Genomic DNA, 21,934 nt, shown 5'->3' on the forward strand with positions numbered 1-21,934 from the left:
ACCTGAAGGACATTCTATTCCATTATCTATAAAAAAGAGTCCCCTCTCAGACCTCCAGAGCAAAGCTCCTTGAGGCAGAGAAGCACTTGCTTGCATGTACCAGGAAGCAGGCATCTGGGTTTCTTCAGAAATACCACATGAACATAGAAGACCCCTGGAAATAAGACAGGTTTCCTGTACCAGGTTTCCCATCATCCCAAAGGGAAGCCAAGCAATAATGGGCCCAGGGCACTATCCTTCCCTAGTTCTCTACTGTCAGCAGGTGGAAAGGGTGGAACAAGAGGTACCTTATCAGGGGTTAAATCCAGGATAGAGAGTAGATGAGTTCCTTAGCACAGTTCCAATAAGAACAGCTCTGCTATACACAAGCCATGAAACCAAGTCTTCAATCATTCAAATTAAATCTTGCCTTCACTCTAAGGCAAACAAAGTACATATAATATAAAGTCATTATTTCATCCCTTAAGTGAGCAGTGCCCCTGAGAATTATGGACAGCACCTAGTCTGTCATTCATTCATTCATATTTTCAATAGCTACTCACTGGATGCCCTTCCTTGCTAGTCATTAACAAGAAATTTCACCTTTACCTGCATGGAGTTTATATTTTCATAGATGGGACAGAGTGTAATGGAGTAAATAGTGAATGAAATGTAATTCCAAGCTGTGAAGAGAAAAATAAGGGCAAATAGAGAACGAGGAGCAGGCTGAAACTGAGCAAAGTTGGGAACATGAAGGGATGAAGCTGCAAAAACTGAGGCTGGTGACTGGTACGATCCCCGCTCACCAGAGCAATAAGCCCCATGAGTCGCTAATGCTGCCAAACTGTACTTTGCTAGAAGACATACTGTGAGAAAATAGCAAGCCAAATTTAAAAGTCAGTGTGTTGGTTAAATATGAGGGGCACAGATACAGGGCTGCTAGACATTCTTGTTTGGGAGTCCTTCTCAAATATTTAAGAAGCATGAAGAGATGTTTAAATCATTCCCTTTCTAGAAATCTGGGGGAAAGGGTTTGAAAGACCCTGAGGTGGGACCAAGCTTGGAGTGTTTGAGGACTTAACAAGAAGGTAAGAGGAGTGGGGAGGAAGAGGTAAAGAAGTGTTAGAGAGAAAGAAGCTGGATAAGTGACAGGGGCCCAATTAGGCAGGGCCCTGGGGCAAAGGCAAGATCTCTGACTTGGTTCCACGTAGGATGAGAAGTTTCTGGAAGATTTGAGCAATACAAATTGCCTTTGGTGTACATTTTTAAAAGTCCATTGTCCGCTGGCTGGGGAACAGATGGCAGAGGCAGGAATGGACGCTGACATTAGTTGACGGTGACAGCAGCAGTCCAGGCAAGAGAGCTCGAGAGCCCACACTCGGTTGGTGGTGACATCCATGGTAGGATGTGACCAGATTCAGAATATGCTTCTTTGGACAGTAATCATGGTCCACGGTAATTAAATGCTCAGAGGTGCCTCTTTACTGCATGACATAGTGTGACAGATTCCCACGGCTCTGATGGACAATACCAGGTTTAGTTCACGGGTGAGGACTCCAGGCTTGGGTTAAACACTTGCTTCCTGAGCTTCCAGAAACTCTCTGTCCAGCAAGATTTGAGTGACTGGTGGTTCTTCACCCCCTAGATTGCTGGAAACTCCCCGTCACTGGCTGAATTACTTCAAACTTCTACCTCCAGCCCCTGTGTTGCTTGTATGTCCCTGGGCAAGAGAGCATACCCGGACCAGGATGGTCATGTGCCAGGGCCCATCCTTCACCATTACCCTATTCTGCCTACCAAGCTGAGTAATGACAGCCACAGTGAGCGAAATGGAAGGTCTTCCTACTTGCTAAGAATAACCCCAGGGTGACCTCTTAAATTTGAAAGACTACAATCAAAATAATGAATATTTATCATACAACAGAAATAGCCCTTGATTTAAATAAAATGTCAAGTCATTTTGCACTCATTTGTGTACCCTTTTGACTGTGTTGCAGGGGTTTGCATCCTTTCCTGTCCCAGGCTGTTTCCACATGTCTGTCTTCTTGCTGGTCCCCGGGATCCAGGTATTAGAGAATCACTCATTCATAGGTAAAGCAATACCATGTGGACCCTCAAGGCTTTTATCATTAAAATCCTTGGGAAACATTTTTTAAAGTATGACTCCCCCCCCCCCCGGAGGACTTTGGTACTTTCAAAGGAAAAAAATATATAATTCTCTAAATAATTAACAACCAACCACGTGATCTGAGGGAGAAGAGGAGGGAGGGAGAAATGGGGACAGGTTGAAGAATGGGTACTAATTTAAAGTCAGGAGTAAGAAGCTCTGGTGTGCTCTATCTGCCTGTGGATAATAATGTACTCTATCAAAAGAGAATGGAAAGGATTTTGAAAGTGTGTACCATGAACACAAGATAGATGTTTGAGGAGATCCATAGGAATAACCTGACTTAAACATTACACAAAGCATACATCACATGACATCCCATTAATGTGTACAGTTTTATGTGTCTGTTAAAAAATAAAATTAGTAAATAAATACACCACCCAAGATGTATAAATAAAAAAGAAGAAAGAAACTGACAATAGATGCTATGGTTTGGGGTGGGGACTGAGGAGGAGAGTTGAACTACATGACTTTATTCCCAATCACAAAATTCTGGGGTAAATAAAAAAAAAATACTGAGTAACAACAATAACAAAAAAGAACTAGAGGCGCCTTTTAATCCATCCATTGTAGCAGCTGTCAATCCCACATGCCAATTAGAATCGTTTGGGGAGTCCCTCCCCCTGCCAGACTGATTACATTAGATTTTCTGCAGGTGTGACTTGTAGGGCCATATTTTTAAACTCCCCAGCTGATTCCAAGTGCAATCAGGGTGGAGAATCTCTGATCTACACCAATACCCGAGTCTGCTGCTCACCATTTTCAAATGAAAGAAAATGAACCCAGAGTGTCAAAGTCACTTGTCAACTGTGAGGACAATCTGAGGTAGAACCACAGCTGTAATGGTTTGGATGTGAGGTGTCTACCAAAAGCTCATGTGTGAGACAATGCAAGAAGGTTTGGAGGAGAAATGATTAGGTTTATGAGAATCTTAACCCAATCAGTGAATTAATCCCCATTGGGATTAAATGAGTGGTAACTGAAGGCAGGCGGGGTGGGGCTGGAGGAGGTAGGTCATGGGAGCATGCCTTTGGTGTACATATTTTGTATCTGGTGAGTGAAGTCTCTCTCGGCTTTCTGATCATCATGTTAGCCACTTCCCTCTGCCACACTCTTCCGCCATGATACTCTGCCTCAGCTTGAGCCCCAAGGAATAGAGCCAGCTGTCTATGAACTGAGACTTTTGAACCCTGAGTCCTCCAATAAACTTTTGCTCCCCTAAAATTGTTCTGGTCAGGTCTTTTAGTCACAGCAGAGAAAAAGTTGACTAAAACAACAGCTGAAACTGAAGTTCCTAACTGCTGCTTCAATCTGCATTTAACATGCCCCAGATACAAGCACGTAAGGGAAGAACAGGGTTTCCCCAATCAAAGTGCTGACGGTTCTATCACTGAGGCCTCCTCACTTCTGAGTCTCCACCATGGGTGTCTTGCCTCAGCTACCAAACTGGTCTAGCTTGTGGCAAAATGATGCTGAAAAGCCGAGACAGGACCTGGCAGCAGCAGGAAAGTTGCCACCACCAGTAACTGATGGATACTCTTCTCCAGAGGAGCACCAGGCCTATCAGTGAACATTTATTCAAGACTGTTGAAAAAAAGAAAGAAAAAACAAAGCAAACAAAACATCTACTCTATAGCTACACACGGACAGCCTTTGACTAATCCCATGTTCTGGAACTTGACCTAAGAAGGTAATCATGGGTACCCACCCATGTTTAGCTACATCAGGATGTTTACTGAAGCACTGTTTGTATAAGAGAAAAGAGGAAACAGAACAGAAATATCATGGAAGCATTAAGGAAATTTCAAAATGTACCATTAAGTTTTAAAGTGCTACAAAACTTGATGCAATACATTCCCAATCTGGTGAAAGTCAACATAATATAATGAAGTATATAAGTCAATAGAGTAAGGAAGTAGTTGGGTTATGGATTTTTTTTTTTTTTCAGTGCTAGAGACTGAACCCAGGGCTGTACCAAGCAATCTACCACTGAGCTATATTCCCAGCCCCTGGTTATGGATACTTTTTATTATTGTCTACTGCCTTTTAAGTGTTCTACATTTTCAAAATTTTCTATTTGACACATGTATTTCATTTAAAATAAAAAATAAACATATATATTTATGTATCTTTAAAAGCTACAGAACAATAGACACATGCACATAATGTTATTGGATTACCAACATTTTAAAACCCAATGTTCTTCGGCTGGTTACAGGATGTCTTTTCCCTTTTCACCACGGACAGAATGAGGCACATGCTTTATGCCCCATTCTACAAAATAGGTGCACTTTTGTAATGGAAAACTCAAATTAGAATCTTTCTGACTTCATTTATATGAGTCAAAAACTAAGGGGAAAATGCTTGATATCACATAATTACACTTGAAATGAAAAAGAGAGGAAGGCATTAATGTAGTTCATCTTTCTGGGTCTCCAGATTATTTAACAATATTTACTGAACACTTTACCAAGGACTCTTCTAGGCATAGGGAACTTAACCATGAACAAAAATGCCTAAAAGCTCTGCTCTTGTGGTGCTTACATTCTGGCAGGATAAGACAGACAATCATCATGATAAATTGAGCAGGGAGCAAGTAAAACTGAGCAGGGAGAAGGGCAGATTGTGCTTGGATGAGGAGAAGGGGATGCTGCTGCTGTTTCCAATAGAGAGGCCAAGTCCCAGTGATGGGGTCACATGAGAGAGAGAGCTGAAGAGGCAGCCAGCCCTGTGGATGTCTAGGAGGAAGAACATTCCACACATCTTCCTGATAAACAAAGGGGAAACATCTTTTCTCTTCCGCTATTCTTTGGGCCATCTGCAGTTACATTTCTGATGTGGATTTAATGATTTCATAGCTACAGAATAGCCAGATAAATAGCTTCTGAAGAAAGTGAGGTCCAGGAAAAAGAAAAAGTTAAGGGGGATGTGTTAGCTTTTCATGACTGTGACAAAATACCCAACAACAACAACGACTTAGAGGAAGGAAAGTTTATTTTGGCTCTTGGTTCCAGAGGCTCAGTCCATGGTGGGCTGAACCCATTAGTCTGGGCCTAAGATGAAGCAGCACATCATGGCAGAGGGGTGTGACCAAGGAAAGCTGTTCAGCTTGTGGCAGCCAGGAAGCAGATAGAGAGGAGAAAGGGCCACAGAGATGATGAAGCCTTCCAAGGCAGCCCAACCTCCTCCAGCCATGCCTCACCTGTGTGCACTTAACCTTTCAGTTAGTCCATTCCAACTAGGAAGGACTGATTAGGGGAGAGCTCTCACAATCCAATCATTTCACCTCTGAATATTCCAGCATTAACACAGGAGTCTTTAAGGGACAACTCACATCCAAACCATAACAGGGGAGAAGCAGCATCTGCATGTGTCCACTGACAATAACTACAAAAACTCCTCTAATCTTTGCCTCATCAATAGTGTGTAAGTGGACTGTGCAGGCAAAAGCAGTTCATGACGGTGAGACATCAGGATCGATTAGTTAGGATACGATACATTTTCTGCCAGCTTCTCACCTAATATGTACTGATCATGTATCTTTGCCTAGATAAGATGAGAATGAGCCATACATTTAGTACGCAATTATTCCTAAAATCTTTTTAAAAAATCTGTTACTATGAAATATACATTCACACATTGAATATGAAAATACCCAACATGTAAGTTTTAATTTTCTGACAAATGATGCTTGCTTCCAGTAGAAGTGTCTTTAAATACCACCACATATTACGGAATAGGCAAAGCGAAAAAGCAAAGGTTACTTATAGAAATCAACTTATGACCACAAATCTGAAACAGCGAAATGTAATTTTCCTGTTTTATTATAGAAAAAGTAAGAGCTAGATATAATCATGATCATCAATATTTAGGCTTCCATAGGTAAAGTACACTTACCCTGCCATAAATTAAACCGCCAAGTGTTAATCACTCAAAGTTTAAGGGTAAATGTTATATTATACCTATAAACAAGATTACCATTTAGAGGACTATCATAGTTGTGACTTAGACCAACACTGCATAGCACAACACTGTCTTGTTTCCCTGGGTTTTATATTACCAACAAAACCCTCAACAGTAGATACGATCTGAATTGGATGTGAACTTCATTTTAATTCAAACTTAGCATCTCTCATTTACATGATCAAATGCACAGATTGCCAGTATTGCTTCAGTCACTCAGCAATACATGAGATCCTATTTAGAGTACACACAAGATGAAGTGTCTCTTCTAGGGATAAACTCAACTTAAGAGCTGTCAAAATACTAAATTCTTTAGAACACTAAGTTTCATGTTCAGAAAGGCAACAATGACTGACAATCAAGTTCCTTCATTTCAAAAAGTGGATTATACCCCGCCAAAAAAAGTGGAATAGGTTTCTAAACAAATCAACCTTACATTAGAGGCATAAGTACTCCTTTCTGAAAAGTATAAGAAGGAGCTATAAATAAAAAGCTTCAGGTTCTTCCTTGAACTTCCCAGATTTCATGGGTCATAAAATCACTTCCTTTTTTTAAGAATCCAGGGGATTTTTAAGAAAAGAAGCACAAGAAGAGAAAAAGATCAAGTTGTTACTCAGAATTAGAGAAAGAAAGGTAGAATGTCTTCTGAATCCCCCCCAGATAAGTATTTCTACGACAAAAAAATATGTAAACAAGCCATTCAGTGTCTTGAAATACCCAGGCCATATTAATTACATTGCCAAGAATGTTATTTAACACTTACAATGAACTGTGGCTTTCAATAACAGAGGCTGGAATTCCTGGCTACTGGATACCTGTCTGCCAGTAGAGAGACAGGTGAAGAGTCACAGTTTAGTGCAAAATAAATAAATACACACACAGATATGTAAAAAGTGGGGAGAGAGAGACTGGGCGTGGTGAGTAAGATCAAGCATAAATGATACAGTTTCTATATAGCATCATAGGAGAAAACTGAAGTGGGAACTAAGACTCCTGATATGTAAATAAATATATGTATGTGTATATATGCTTATATATATATACATAATATATATGTATACACACTATATACTATATATACTATATATATATATATATATATATATACACACATACATACACACACATCTTTTTTTCTCCCCAATACTGGGGATTAAATCCAGGGCCTCACACATACTAGGCAAGTGCTCTACCATGGAGCTACATCTGCAGTCCTTTTTTTACAAATTTATTTATTATTTATTTATTTATTCATTTATTTATTTGGTACCAGGGATTGAATCCAGTGCACTAACCACTGAACCACATCACCAGCCTATTTTTTGTTTTTTATTTTGAGACAGGGTCTCAATTAATTTGCTTATGGCCTTGCTAAATTGCTGAATCTGGCTTAGAACTCATAATCCTCCTGCCTCAACCTCCTGAGCTGCTGGGGTTACTAATATGCACCACCATGCCTGGCTACAAATTTATATATTCTGGGCTTCACTAAATGGCCTAGGTTAATCTCAAACTTGCAATTCCCCTTCCTCAGCCTCCTGAGTAGTTAAGATTGCAGGTGTGAAATAATTTTCTTAAATACCTAAAAACTGAATCACATACTTTCAGGCTTGGGAAGGCCCTTATGACTTCATTCACTGGAACCCCGTGAGGGAATTCTGGGATCAGCAATTCTACAATGTTTCAGGTCAGTTTCAATCTGAAGGCTAAAGAATGCTTACACTTCCAAAGAAATCTCTTCCATTTGTAAACACTTGAACTCTTATAAAAGTTTTTTTCCTTTGCTGAAGCAGGTTTGTTTTTGGCATTTCCTCCTCACTGACCCTAGTCTGACCCCATAAAGCTGGGGTCCTAAACCCATTCACCCTGGGCAGAATGGAAAGTAAACTACTGGCACCTACCAGCACAGGAAAAGAGCCTCTGTTCTAGAACACATGGATGTACTCCATCTAGGCTCCTGCTTTCTAAGGACGAGGTTTTTTTTTGTTTGTTTGTTTGTTTGTTTGTTTTTAAATCATTTCTGCAGCCACCTGCTCTCTTTGCCCATCTCCATCTCCAAGTTGATATTAGAAACTCAGCCTCTCAGAAGTCCTTCCTAGACAGCTAGAGGCTTAACTTCCTCTGAAATATGTACTTATAATTAACAGACAGACACCTAGTAAGCACACTTAAAAAGAGACAAACCACCACTTCCAGGACCCAGCAACTCAGAGAGCAGAAACACACATTTACTATGTAGATCATCCACGTCCAATGACACTGCAGTTCAGGCCAAGAGGAAGCACAGGTGCAACGGACGTTCAGAGGATGCTCACCAACCACTGGCGGGAGCTGGAAGGCGTCTCCCACATCAGTGAGGCCACAAACCAAACCAGTCAGGACTGTCTGGGTCTCTAAAGCATGAAAAGGTCAATAAAGAGTACTTTCCCACGGCTGCCAGGGTCTCGGTGTGTCCCAGGAGCATAATGATCCAGCCTATGGCACCTGAAGGTCAGTATGTGTCACTGAGTTCGGGGCTTATGAAGGTTGACGTTGACTGCTATGTGTCAGCTCCTGACGTGAGCCCGGTGTGTGAACCCATTTAATCACAGAACAAGCAATGAGGTCCATGCTACTAACCTCTGTGTCACAAATGAGGAGGTGGAAAAACTCACTCAAAGATATACAAAGCTGGGACACGAATCCAAGCGGGTGGCCCGAGAGGCGGCTCTTCTGGTTAACCACTCCTGTAAATGGCTTCTAGAAGTTTCTACCATCATCACTTCCCTGAGAGCCTATGGAAAGAAGGCTTACATGCGGGCATCAGACCAGCTCCTAGCTGGTAGCTTGGTCCCACTGCCTTCACTAGCACCTATGTGTTCACCTCTAGGGCACTTGCAAGCGGGGGGCGCATCCTGCATTCTTGGGCAGCTTTTTGCTCTGGTCCTCGGGCTACCCTTCTACTAAAGATGTGGTTCCTCACAGACCTTGACAGGGGACATATAAGCTTCTGGGTCACTCCTCCCATCTCAGGGAGAGGTTGGTTTCTCTATTCATCATTCTCTCTTCTCAAGGACAAAAAGTGTATGACTTGAAAGTCCAGAAATGAATGAAGACTGACTGACCAAAAGAGGAAAGGAAGCAAAATGAAAAGGAGAACATTAATTAGGAGTATATTTTTTTCCAGTGACTTGAGAAGCTGAGGCAGAAGGATCGCAAGTTCAAAACCAGCCTCAGCAACTGAATGAGGTCCTATGGGAGACCCTGTCTCTAAATAAAAAATAAAAAAGGGTTGGGGATGTAGTTCAGTGGTTAAGCACCCCTGGTCTCAATCCCTAATAAAAAAAGACTTTTTTTCTGAAAGTAACTGTCAGTCATCAGGGAAATGCAAATTAACATCACAACCAAGATACCATTTTATATCCACTTGGATATGCAAAATGAAAAAGATGGATGATAGCAAGTGCTGATGAGGATGTGGAGAAACTGGAACCCTCATGCACTGCTAGTCGGGATGAAAAAATGTCTGTCTCTTTGGAAGAGTCTGATGGTTCCTTGAAAGGCTAAACCATACACTACCATATGACCCAAAAAGTTTACTCCTCAGAATATGCCCCAGAGAAAAGGCACACAAAATTTGTGCATAAATATTCACAGATGCATTAGACAAAAAAAAAAAAATGGAAACCACCTAAATATCTATCAATGGATGAACAGATAAATAAAATGGGGAGCATCCATAGTACAGAATACTATTTGTCAGCACAAAGGAATGAAGTATTGACACGTGCTACAACCTTGTTGGACACTGGAAACACTGCTGTAAGAAAGAAGTCACTCAAGTACTGGTACCAAAAAAGAAAAGGTTTTCTCAATTGAAATAAAAAACTTCACTTCATGCTTAAAAAAAAAAAAAGAAAAGCAAAAAAAGAAAGAAGTCATAAAAGTTCACAGACCTGATTCCATTTACATAAAATGAACAGAAGAGACTAATGCAGAGAGAGATGGAAAGCAGATTAGTGTTTGCCTGGGGCTTGGGGTTGGGGCATAACGGAGAGGAAATGCCAACAGCTATTAAGAGTTTCTTTATGGAATTAGTGTGATATTGCATAACTCAATCACTATACTAAAATACACTGAGTTGTATATTTTAAGTAAGTGAACTGTTTAGTATGTAAATCACACCTCAATAAAGCTATTATACTGGGGAAACAAAGTAACTCCTTATAAAGTAAAACTTAAGACTAGGAGAATCTGCATATTTGTGAATGAGAAATTATAATTGCAGAAGTGGTTGAAACTCAGAATCATTTATTTTAATCAGAAAAAAGGGCTTATAAAAGAGAAAAGAAAATGATTCCTTTTTAATTGAACTTCAAGATGTTGGTTGTGTTGGAGTCCTATCACAAAGAATGCATAGACACTACACTACAGGATAGTTAGCATTAACTCCAAATCCTTTTCACCAAAAGCTACTAGTGTCAATAATAAAGGACCTAAAGGAGAGGAGATATAACATCAGAACTTTTGAATTTTTTTTTAACTTTTTGAGGAAAAAAAAAGTCCACACCTAGAAGAATCCTCTGATACATGGCATCCCAAGTTCACAAAATAAAAAAAAAAAATTTTTTTGATTGGCATCTAAAATGGACAGTTTCCTAACTTGCATTTAGAAATCTGACTCCAAGGTTACTAGAAAAGTAAAGGCTTTAAGTTCTGGAATCGAGTATAAGGCATTGACAGCCAGATCAGTGCTGGGAGATTCAGAGAGATGAATCTGAGTGTGAACAATGGGTTCACCATATTCCCTTCTACTGAGATTCCAGCAGAAATCAGTGCAACCTCTGACTAATGTGGCAAGATGTCAAAAGATAAGCTGGAGCTTTGTGGCTATGCTCAGAGCATTAACACATTTCTGGAAACAGGAAACTATTAGATAGTAAAGAATTTCCTTTACATTTTTTTTTTTTTTTTGTCTTTAATTTTCAAACCATTTCTATACCTTTTACTCCCACTGTGCCTTAATCAAGGCTCACTTGTGGGAGAAATCAGCTTAGTGCTTTCTTTAAGAACAGGCGAGCCATTAATTGATCCAGTGTGTTGCCGGTTCTGGAAAACCTTTTTAGACAGGAACAAATGATGCCTCTTACTTTATGCTCAAAGAAGCTGAGTTTAAAATTTCCTGCTCATGCACAAGGAAACATTTAAAGCATCCCATAGAGTCAGTTGACAATTCTCTTGGAGTTTAAGGAACCAAGAAAACCTTTCCTTCGCACCTTTCTTCCCACCCTCTGAATCTTTTAATTAAACAATGTGTTTATTTAAAGATATTTCACAAGACTTAAAGTGCTCTTTCAGAGTCCTAACATCCTTGAACATCAAATTTAAGTAGCACTCCTCTGGCCTAGGGTCAGAGAATAATCTTTCTCTCCTAGAAAACTGTTGAACTCAAGGAAATATACCGAACATTTCTAAAGTGCTGTATCCTAACTTTTCTAAGGTAACCACCCTCCCTCCTTGCTGTTAACTAACACCCCACTGCATTTTTTTTTTTTTCTGGCCTGTGTTTCCTAAGTCTCTAACATTGCTCCTCCCCAACTGTTTGTGTTAAGATTGACAAATTTCCTTGACTATAACAGCTGGTGTTGATTACCAGAGGCAAATCCATGGTATATTTCACTAATAGGAGACATGAGCTCTTGGAATGGAAACTTGTCCCCAAAGAGAACACCTTCATGAATGTAGCCAAAGGTTGGTGTTCCATTTCAGTGGTTTCTTTATTAAAATCTGGCTCTAAAAGAAAATACTTTTGATTAGGTTACTCTAGTCAGAAAATGTGTCTATCACTTCTGTCCCACTGTGTGCCACAGCCTCAGCCCAGAAGCCCCTTGCTTAGAGGGCTCTCACTTCTCAGGCACACAGATACAAGCTGCACCCTTCACTCAAATGTAAAGGAAATTCTGTAAATCTAAAGGCTCATCTGTGAAACCTGGTGGCTTATGCTAACAATCTTGAACAATAGAGTCTTTTAAAAATATGTTTTTCCTACCACGTAAACAATGCTCATGTCAGAGACAAGTGTCATCAAGTTGAACTTTGGGGTGGTGATGCATTTCTAGTCCTGGTACGTAGAGTCATTAAGAAAAGCTTACTTTTTTTTTTTTTTCCACTCTGAAATCGCCTTATTCTCATCAGAAAGAAAAACATCAAACATATTTAAACTCCCAATCGGGCAAAGGGTAATGGAACACTGGAAAAGTAGTTATAACTTCAGGGCCACCATGCTCTTCTTGGCTTGTTAAGGATTGTTTTTATTCATCATCATGCCGGCCTGTCAGATTCTCTGGATGACAGCTCAGTACTTTCAATATTATTTATGACGTGCGTAAAACCAGCGGGGGAGGGAAGGGGACTCTTAATCTCCCACGAAGAGCGGAAACCTAACTTGCACAAGAAGCAAGTCTGCAGTGGCAAGCTGCTAGCAGGTAACCCTAGCCACCTCTTGATACGCGAACGCATTCACCAGGGATGCACCTGATGCACACAGCCGAGAGCAGAGCGAGTTATCAGATACACCGGCTCCCAACAGGTGCAGAGCCGGTCACTAACCACGACCAATACCCGAACCCTGTTCTCCAAAGTCTCCTCTGAAAAGTCAGCCCACCTCAAAAGCCCTCGTTCGAACGGCGCTAAACCAAGATCTTTGATATTTGCCCCAAACAGTGCATCCTCTGCTCTTTGTAATCCCCCGCCCCCAAAGTGACGCGGAGCAAAACTTAATAGGTCCGGGGAACCCAGATGCGTCTTCCGCGCAGCTCGGACTTTCCAGAAAGGAGCTGGGCAGCAGGCGCTGGATCTTTCTCGGCGCCTCCGTCCTTGGGGCTCCCCTCCCCCGCGCCCGCCCCGCACCCCCGGGGCCGCTCACCTGCGTGGGGCATGGTGATGGTCTCGTTGGTGTTGGAGCCCGCGTTGAAGATGACCACGGCGGAGGCGTTCTGCAGGAACGCGTTCCGGATCTTATCCCTGTACGTGCAGTTGCCCTTGGGGATGAGGGCTATCCAGTTCTTGCCCTGGGTCGGCGCGGCGAACTTGGTGTTGGGGTCGCAAGCCAGGCGATCGTGGGCCGAGCTGGCCATGACCACCTCCCCGCGGGCGTCCTGCTTGGGCGAGTGCTCCCCGTAGCGCCCGCACTCGGTCTTCTCCGTGTGCAGCTCGGCGCCGCCGCCGCCCGCAGCCCCGGCCCCGGGGTCCGGCGCGGGCTCGGCGTAGGTGATGTTCACGAAGGCGGTGTACCATTCCTCCTTCTCGGCCACGGTGAAGTCCAGGCAGAGCAGATGCACGAAACAAAAGGAAAGCAGCCATGTTGAGAGAGCCAGACTGCGGCACGCTTGGATGAGCGACATTGCCATCTTTATCCGCCGGGGCCCCCTCCCCGCCCCCCGCGCCCTCCTCCCGCCCCGTCCCTCCTCCCCAGCCCGGGCCAACCCCGGGCCGGCCGCTTCTCCAGCTGCCGCTGCTCACTCCGGGGCCCGGGGGGCCGCGGCCGGGAGCGCAGCCGCCTCGGGGACCCGATTCCGGGCGAGCGGGTGGCGCCGGCCCCTTCGCCTCTTAGCCGAAGCGCGGCGGCTGCATCTTGCTTCTCGGGCGCGCTGGGGGCGAGAAAGGAGGGGGCGCTCTGGCTTGCGGAGGAGTCCAGCTGCCAAGCGTCCTGCTCCTTCGGCCGGCTTCTTCTCTCATAGGGGTGGCAGGGGGCCCGGGAGCGTGCGGGGTGGCAGCTCGACCCGCTCCGGCCCCGGGCGCGGCCGCTCGCAGGCGTGTGTCCCAGCCGCCGCAGCCGAGCGCCGGGGCGAGCGGGTCCGGCTGCAGCCCTGGCGGCCGCCCCCTCTGCGCGCGGGTTCGCTGGGGCAGCGGGCGTGCGCTCCTGGCCTGGCTGGTGGCGGTGCCGGGACACACACTTGCCGCGGGAGGGATCGGCTCGGGGAGAATGGGAGCGAGTGGGAAGAGAGGAGTTACGCGGTCCGTGTGTGTGCGTGTGTATATGTTTGTGTGTGTGTGTGTATAATGTGTGCGTGCAAGGAGGAGCTTAGTGTGATGTCAAAGCTTCTGGGTTTCACATGCCACGCTCCCTCAGTCTCTCTCCATGGGCAGCAGCGACCCCTGCCGGGTCTCGTATTCAGCCTCAGTCTGCGACATGGTCCAGGTGGGGACAAAAGTGGAAGGGACCCTTTGACCTATGAGTACAGAAACAACTTCCTGTGCCTTAAATATAGCAAAATGTGCCTCTTGTTAACAATCTTCTCATTTGCTGGAAGTACTACGACCTGGGACCAAAGTCTAAGTCTGCTTGGTCTCTAGGTCTTTTAACACTACTCCTGAAATATCTAGAGCACTGGCTATTAAACTTTAGTTTTTAAACAGATTGATGAGCCTTGGAAGTTTCTAGTAGGCCTGGGTTGGGCCTCAGAACACACATTTCTAATGAAGTCCCAGATGATGTTAATGCTGCTGGTCTAGGGACCACTTTTGTTAAGGTGGGTATAGGAACAAGTTTCTTTCATCTGGAAACAAATAGGTGACATTTTTTTTCCCCTTATAAAATGGAAGTTTTCTAACTCTGGAGGAAAAGAGAATGGATGAGCCATTTCTCTCTGTATTTATTTTGGTTGTCATGACTGGTATCAGAGCACTCACAACATCAACAGGCAAGGGAGATTTGTTTGGGTTACCGTTTAGCAGGTGATCCCCAGTTGTCCATTAGATTTCAACTACTCAGCAGAGAATACAGTTCCCCAGAGTAATCTTCTTAAAACTGTGGCCAGCATAATTCCTTACCAATTAAGTGTTTGGTTGTTATCCTTTCTCACCTATAACTTCCTTGGTTTGAGATACCAAAAATATAAAGTGTTTAAAAAAATATTTATGTGATCACTCACGGGTACTTCCCACCTGACACTCACAGATCCAGGACCCAATTCATAACAAAAAACTAAAGTCCCCTTTTTCCCCAGGACCTTAACAGCTCTCTGTTAATGATTACCCACCAGCAAAACTTCTCTTTTTTAGGCAACCGTACAAACAGCTGGTGACTGTTAGGGGAGACCAGAGAGCCCCAGCTATACCCAAATTAGAAGCAGGCACAAGAACTACTTAGAAGAATCTGTCTCTGTGGTATTCAATGTGCTGGATTTGTATGTGTTCCTAGCTTATTCCTTTTAGAAAATAGGCTTCTAGGCAATTGGGACAGTGCTTTTTATAGTGCCTAATGCCAAGGAGGCAAAAGTGGAGGCTGCCTGACTGCTGGTTCCTGAACCACCAGAGATCAGAGGGAGGAGCACATTGGCTCCAAAGCCCCAGGTAACTCTACAAGACTCTGACAAATGCTAACCATGGTGATTCCCCAGGCCTTGGTTTTAGCAGTTTTCCTCTAACCACAAAACTTGGAGAATCCCTGTCATGAAGACTGTATGACTATCTCTTACCTTCCCTTTTCCTTAGAAAAGTTTGGAAAAGTTAGGGACTGAAGATAATGCAGAGTCAGGAAGGCAGCAGCATGGCTGGGAGATTGCCAAATGACAGGGCTGTTGGAGAAATCAGAAAAAAGGGAGCCAGCTTCTTACTGTTGGAAAAGGAATTTATAAATATGGAAAAAACACTATAAGGAACTTTGAGGTATTGGACTTAAAAGGAACATGGAATCACACACACACATATATGTATATCTGTATATATATATACCAAAACTCTCTCCAGTCAGACTCTCAAAACAATGATCAGAAATCTTGCTTTCTATAGCTCAATTCACAATATCTAGATTGTGGAACCAACCTAGATGCCCTTCAACAGATGAGTGGATAAAGAAACTGTGGTATATAAACACAATGGTATATATACATAATAATGCAGCCATAAAGAAGAATAAAATTATGGCATTTGCAGGTAAATGGGTGGAGCTAGAGACTATCATGCTAAGTGAAATAAGCCAATCCCAAAAAACCAAAGGTCAAATGTTTTCTCTGATAAGTGGATGCTGATACATACCAGAGGGGACATGATAAGGGGAGAATGGAGGATCGCTGGATTGTGTAGAGAGAAATGAGGGGAGGGGAGGGGGCAAGGGAAGGAAAGATAGTGGAATGAGACAAACATCCTTACCCTGTGTACATGTATGATTACACGAATGGTGTGACTCTTCATCGTGTACAACCAGAGAAATGAAAATTTGTACCCCATTTGTGTATGATAAATAAAAACAAATTAAAAATAATAATAATAAAAGAAATCTTGCTTTCTAAATACCAACTTACAAAATGAAAGGTCTATCCTTCCTAAAACTCTTAAGCTTATGAAAGATAGAGAAAGGAGAAAGAAGAACTAACTGATCCACTGAAAAGAGGAGATTTGACAACTAATGTAACAAATGTTCCTGAACCGGGTCCTGCACTGGAAACAAAAATTAAACACTTGACAAAAATGAATGACGGCTGCGGATTGGGTGCTATATTTCATCTGGGGTGGTTTCCTGACTTTGATATTTACAATGAAGTTTTGTAGAAGAGCGTCCTTGTGGGGGGACATGCCCATTGAGGTATACAGTCATTATGAGGTGTTCTGTCTGCAATTTGCTCTTATGTGGTTCAGGAAAAAAATGAAAATCTACCCATAAAATCTGTTTTCTCTTGCCACACTTTAGAAAACTCAGGAACTCAGTTCATGATGTTAAAAAGTCAAAGTTCTTTTTTTTTTTTCTGGGGAAGGGGCATTAATGTGCTTCCAACTTTGGACTGATGATTCTGCTCCAGCACAACTACGCATGTTTCAGTGACATTATTTAACTGTTGGCTGTTTGGGGAAAGCATAGGACCCTTGTCACATCTGCTGCCAATCATCTTCAAATTTCTTCATACCACAATACTTATTGAGGACTTTATTGCATTAGGTAGTGGTCCAGGCACTGAGTGTACAATTGGGAATGGAAAAGATAAGTTTCTTGCTCTTGTGAAATTGACATTCTGGAGTCAGAGAAAACAGAAATGTTTGAAGGTTTCAATTTTGACAGGCAATGATAAGTGCTATGAGGAAAAGACAGTAAGGGAAGGTAGTTTATTTTGCATAAGTTGCTATTTTATGTCAGGGTCAGTTGCTCTGATGAGATGATGCATGAGAATCCTGAAAGAAGTGGAATTCATAAGGATATTTGGGAGACCAGTTGTACCAAGAAGAAGAAACCATAAGAACAAGGTCCCTGAGGCAGGACTGTATTTGATGTGTTGAGGAACATCCAAGAAACCACTGAGGATGGAGAGGAGTGAGAGAAACAGAGTGAAAGGAGAGGAGATCGGAGAGATGGGAGGGCAGATCGCATGGGACCTTGCCGTCAAGGGTGAGGATGCTTCGGGTGATAGTGTTTTGGGTGGGAGGAGAATCCTTTGAAGATGTTGAATAGGAAATTGTGCAATCATATGATGTGTCTTAAATGGTTTATTCTCACAGTTGTTGGAGTAAGTATGAAAGCCAGGGGGCAGTTAATGAACTATAACAATTCTGGAAGTGGCAACTAATGACTTATGACCAGAAGGTGGCAATGAATGTGGTGAGATGTGATTGTCTCCAGTGCATTTTGAAGGTGGAACAAACAGTATTATTCTCTGGTACCTTTGATGCGGGGTAGCAAAGAAAGGCAGCTGGCAAGATGGGGCTGTCGTTTTCCAAGATGAGGAAGATCATAAGCAGAGCTGGTTGGGAAAAGAATCACGAGTTTTGGAGAAGTGGAGTTCAAGGTGCCCAAGGCTAACCAAAATGGCAATTAGATGCAATTTGCCTCAGCATTGAGTCTGAGAAGGGAGATTACTAGATCAAAGCACTTGAAGACTTTTCAAGTTATATGTTTTACCATATGGGATTACCAAATTGCTATTTCAAAGGTTGGCATCACCATGCACCAGGGTAAAGTGAGCTCCAGCAAACAGCTTTTGAAAGACTCCCCGAGGACAGCTTAGGGATGAATCCTGGCCTGTGGGGGGATTTTCTCCACCAGTCAAGCAGCCCAGGCCAAATAGAATTAGTAGTTTCCAGAGTTCTTTGATGTAGGGAGATGATCTTGTTTTAGACAGGGTAGGAGCAGATTTGACTTAAACACATGCAACATGTTTGTGTCTGAGTCAGAGAAAGCAGCCAGTGCAGAGGGTGGCAGTTCCCGGTCTCTCAGTGCCAGCTGACTGGGCTTTCCATAAGAGACTCTTAACTTTGATACTTGTCATTCATGTGCACAGCATGTTCAAAGGGAATCTGACTTTAGACTTCTAAGAGGTGTATTGTAACATTTGACGACACCATTCCTCCTACACTTACGTACATATTTTAATGGTTTAGTAGAATTCTTATGCATAGATGACTCAACATACATGATTTGATTCATATCATAATTAACATTTTACACTGATTGACTGCATTTTTAAAAAGTTGATGCCTGTTCAATAATTCTTCAGCATATGTCCTTATATCACTATATGCTCCTAAGTAACTAACCCCATGACTGAAAAGGGACGAAGACTGGAAAATACTTTCCACATAACTGTGAAGGGGGAGACTTCAAAATATCATAGGGCATTCACAGACCCTTAGGTGTAAAGGCCCGCATTATTATTTTTAAAAATCTATTTCCTATGGGATAACATACTGTGATATTTAGTTTCATATATCCGGTCCGATGGATATTTTTATCTCCTCAGTCTTCCACGTTTGTTTGAAGGGAAGTTTGTGCTGGGATGGTTGAGTGGGAACTTTGGCACCAGACAAGCCAGGATTAGAATCTCAGCTCTGCCACATAGGCAAATTTAACTGTACTGAGCTACAATTTTCTCTTCAAAACTGGTAGGATTACAACTCTCCCAAGACTCTTGAGAGATACTAAAGGACAATGTATGTTTCTTGGGCACATAGAAGAGCAAGAGACTTTCAGAAGGGACCGAGACCAGAAATGTAGGAGGGAACCAGAGACTAAAAATGCAATGCCCCCAAACAGTAAAGAAAGTCCATTGATGAATTTATGGCCTTGACTTATGACAGGTCACGTCCCAGTACTCCATTACAAAGTGGCAATATCAGAAATCGAAACGCACGTACTACACCTAATCCAGCGAAACTCGTAGCTCAGCAATGCAGCCCGTCTTGGAGTGTGTCTTGTTCCCTTCGTGATTACCTAGCTCAGTGCCACCACCCAGCATCACAAGAGAGTGTCAAACCACAAATCACCAGCCCAGGAAAAGATCAGAATTCATAATTCAAAGTGCAATTTCTACTAAATGCATATTGCTTTTGCACCATTGTAAAGTACATTAAAAAAATCAAAAGTCAAACCAGTGTAGGCTGGACCATCTGTAGATGGTTGTCTCCTCTGTAATAAGCTCTGAATTGGAGACTCAGAAGAATAACATAGGATCTCTCCCATCAAGGATTTTGAATTCAGTTTTAGAGGCAGATATGAATGAGTTGGGAAGGCAGGGTGTGGTAATTTAAAAACACACCCCTGAGAATATTTCAGTGAGAACGATAGTTCTATATAGAAATGGAAAACATATAGTAATGGTTGAACCAGGTTGATCGTGTATCACATTTATCATAATTAACCCAACAGGGGTCTACAGAGCTCACGCATGCCTGATTTCCTATTTGCACGTGTAGTCCAAGCATTTGCTGCTGGGTCTGGCCCACAGTAGGCATCAATAAATGGGTCGAAGGGCATCTAGGTTGGTTCCACAGTCTAACTATTATGAATTGAGCTGCTATAAACATTGATGTGGCTGTGTTACTGTAGTTTGCTGATTTTAAGTCCTTTGGGTATAAACTGAGGAGTGGGATAACTGGGTCAAAAGGTGGGTCCATTCCAAGTATTCTGAGGCGTCTTTACCCTATGTACATGTATGATCACACGAATGGTGTGAATCTACATCGTGTACAACAATAGAAACAAAAAGTTGTACTCTATTTGTGTACAATGAATCAAAATGCAGTCTGTAAAATTAAAAAAAAATAAAAATTTAAAAATAATGTAAAAAAATAAAAAATAATGGGTCGAATAACAAATAGTAACAAAGAGCTACATTTTTGAGCACTTAATACATATACAGGCACTATTTGTTCCCAGCACTTTGCAAAGCCTGTCTTATTTAATTCTCAGGATGACTTTATGAGGTAGGTATCATTATTCCCATTACACAAATGAGGAAACAGAAACTCAAAGGAGTGGAGTAACTTGCCTGCAGTCGAACAGCTGGTAAGTCCTAAAGTGGGGATTTTAGTACTGGAAGTCTGGCTCCAGGCTACAGTTTTAAGGGCTCCTCCATTTCATTGGTATTCTCATTGTCTTAGATATTCACTATCCTGTTAATTAACTTGACTCTGATTTGTAACTTCACTTTTTTTTTTTTTTGCCTCTGACTAATATTCGTTTGCTAAGTTCAGCTCTCACACTATCATTTTTGCCTCAATTTTTCTTTCACAGTCCACTTTTCTTGCTGTTGAGAGTGGGCTGTGTTGTTCCTATGAGGCCATACACTAGCCATACAGGCAGAGGTTAAGAACATCCGGGTCCAAAACCCCCTACAATTTCTGCTGCCAGTATCACAGATGGAAATGGAAGGTTTCAGAAAAGTATTTTGGGACAGTGTGCATGAAACTAATGATACTCATTTCTTTGCTCTTTTTCTTTGACTAACTTCTCAAAATTCAGAACAATAAAATATGATGCTAAAAATAACCTTTTTTTCTTCTTTTTTTACTCCTTGGAATTATCAAATGACTTCTTTTTATTTCAGTCTTTGAAACAATTTTGACATTTAATTTGGACTTTTTTTTTTTTTTTTTTTTTTTTTTTTTTGCTCTTATCCTTAATCAGAACTCATCCAAGCAATCTCCTGTCATGTTTTGAGAGGCCAGATATGGAAAGTCAGCTTAGAAACATGCATTTGGGACTTGAGCCAAAACCAACAAAACACTCTTCACCACAATACATCTGTTTCCTTTTTCTTTTTTATTATTATTTTTTCACATGGTTGTTCATTTTTTTGTTCTAAATCATTGCTTCTTTTTGGGCACATTTTAAAAACTGGCTGTTTTTCTTTTTCTGTTCTTCTTAAGATCATCTTGTCCTTTTTCACCAGAAAGCTGGAGTAGGGGAGGGTGTATCTCCAAGCCAGGACATTCAGAGCCGTGCACACTGATTCTCCATGGCAGCTGGGAGACACAATCATCTTCAAACTACACTTTGTCAAAATTATCAAAGGAGAGAGAAACCAGGCCCTCTTCCTGCCCTTTCTATTTGGCTCTTCGGAAGGATGCTCTCACAAATGGTTTCCCTTTTTACAATAAAGCCCATTCCTGCAGGGTGGGTGAACAGCCACGAAGCACAATCCAGGGAAAGACGTCCTTAGGACTGAAAAGCACAGGTGTGCCGAGTTTTAATCCCGGCTCTGTGCCTAATTTGCTATTTAGGTCAAGGCTGCAGCATGACTAATCACTCATTTTGGCATACTTTACTCTTGGTACTAATTCCTAAACATCCACTGAGCCGTAATCACAAAGAGCTGGTCACAAGACTACAGCATTAATACATTTCCATTGACTCGCCACATGGTAAGGTCGCTGGGGAGGAACAGGGAATAGAAAATAGCATTTATTATTTCCCTGAAGCCGGGCCCTGTGCTGGTTTTCATAGAGGTTATCTAGATGGAATGCTTGCCTCAGTGCTGCAGATCGCTCATGTGAAAGCTCAGACCAGTCTCTTCCTGCTCCAGTTTCTGTCCTGTGGGCATTGATGATTCCTCCACGTCTCTCCAATTCTCACATTCT

General features: G+C 42.3%; 1 protein-coding gene across 3 annotated transcripts in view; it reads right to left on the bottom strand.

The window, feature by feature from the left end:
* Window positions 1-14,129, bottom strand: part of Rnf150 (ring finger protein 150) — a 249,574-nt gene extending 235,445 nt beyond the window's left edge. For all 3 annotated transcript variants that reach the window (XM_047566617.1, XM_047566616.1, XM_047566618.1), the window contains exon 1: window positions 13,014-14,129. In XM_047566617.1, coding sequence (XP_047422573.1) covers window positions 13,014-13,497 — 484 coding nt within the window. In that variant the 5' untranslated portion in view covers window positions 13,498-14,129. The remainder of the gene's footprint in view (window positions 1-13,013) is intronic.
* Between the last annotated feature and the right edge of the window lie 7,805 nt (window positions 14,130-21,934).

Source organism: Sciurus carolinensis, chromosome 10 (genome assembly GCF_902686445.1).
Source record: "Sciurus carolinensis chromosome 10, mSciCar1.2, whole genome shotgun sequence".
Lineage (NCBI taxonomy): Eukaryota > Metazoa > Chordata > Mammalia > Rodentia > Sciuridae > Sciurus > Sciurus carolinensis.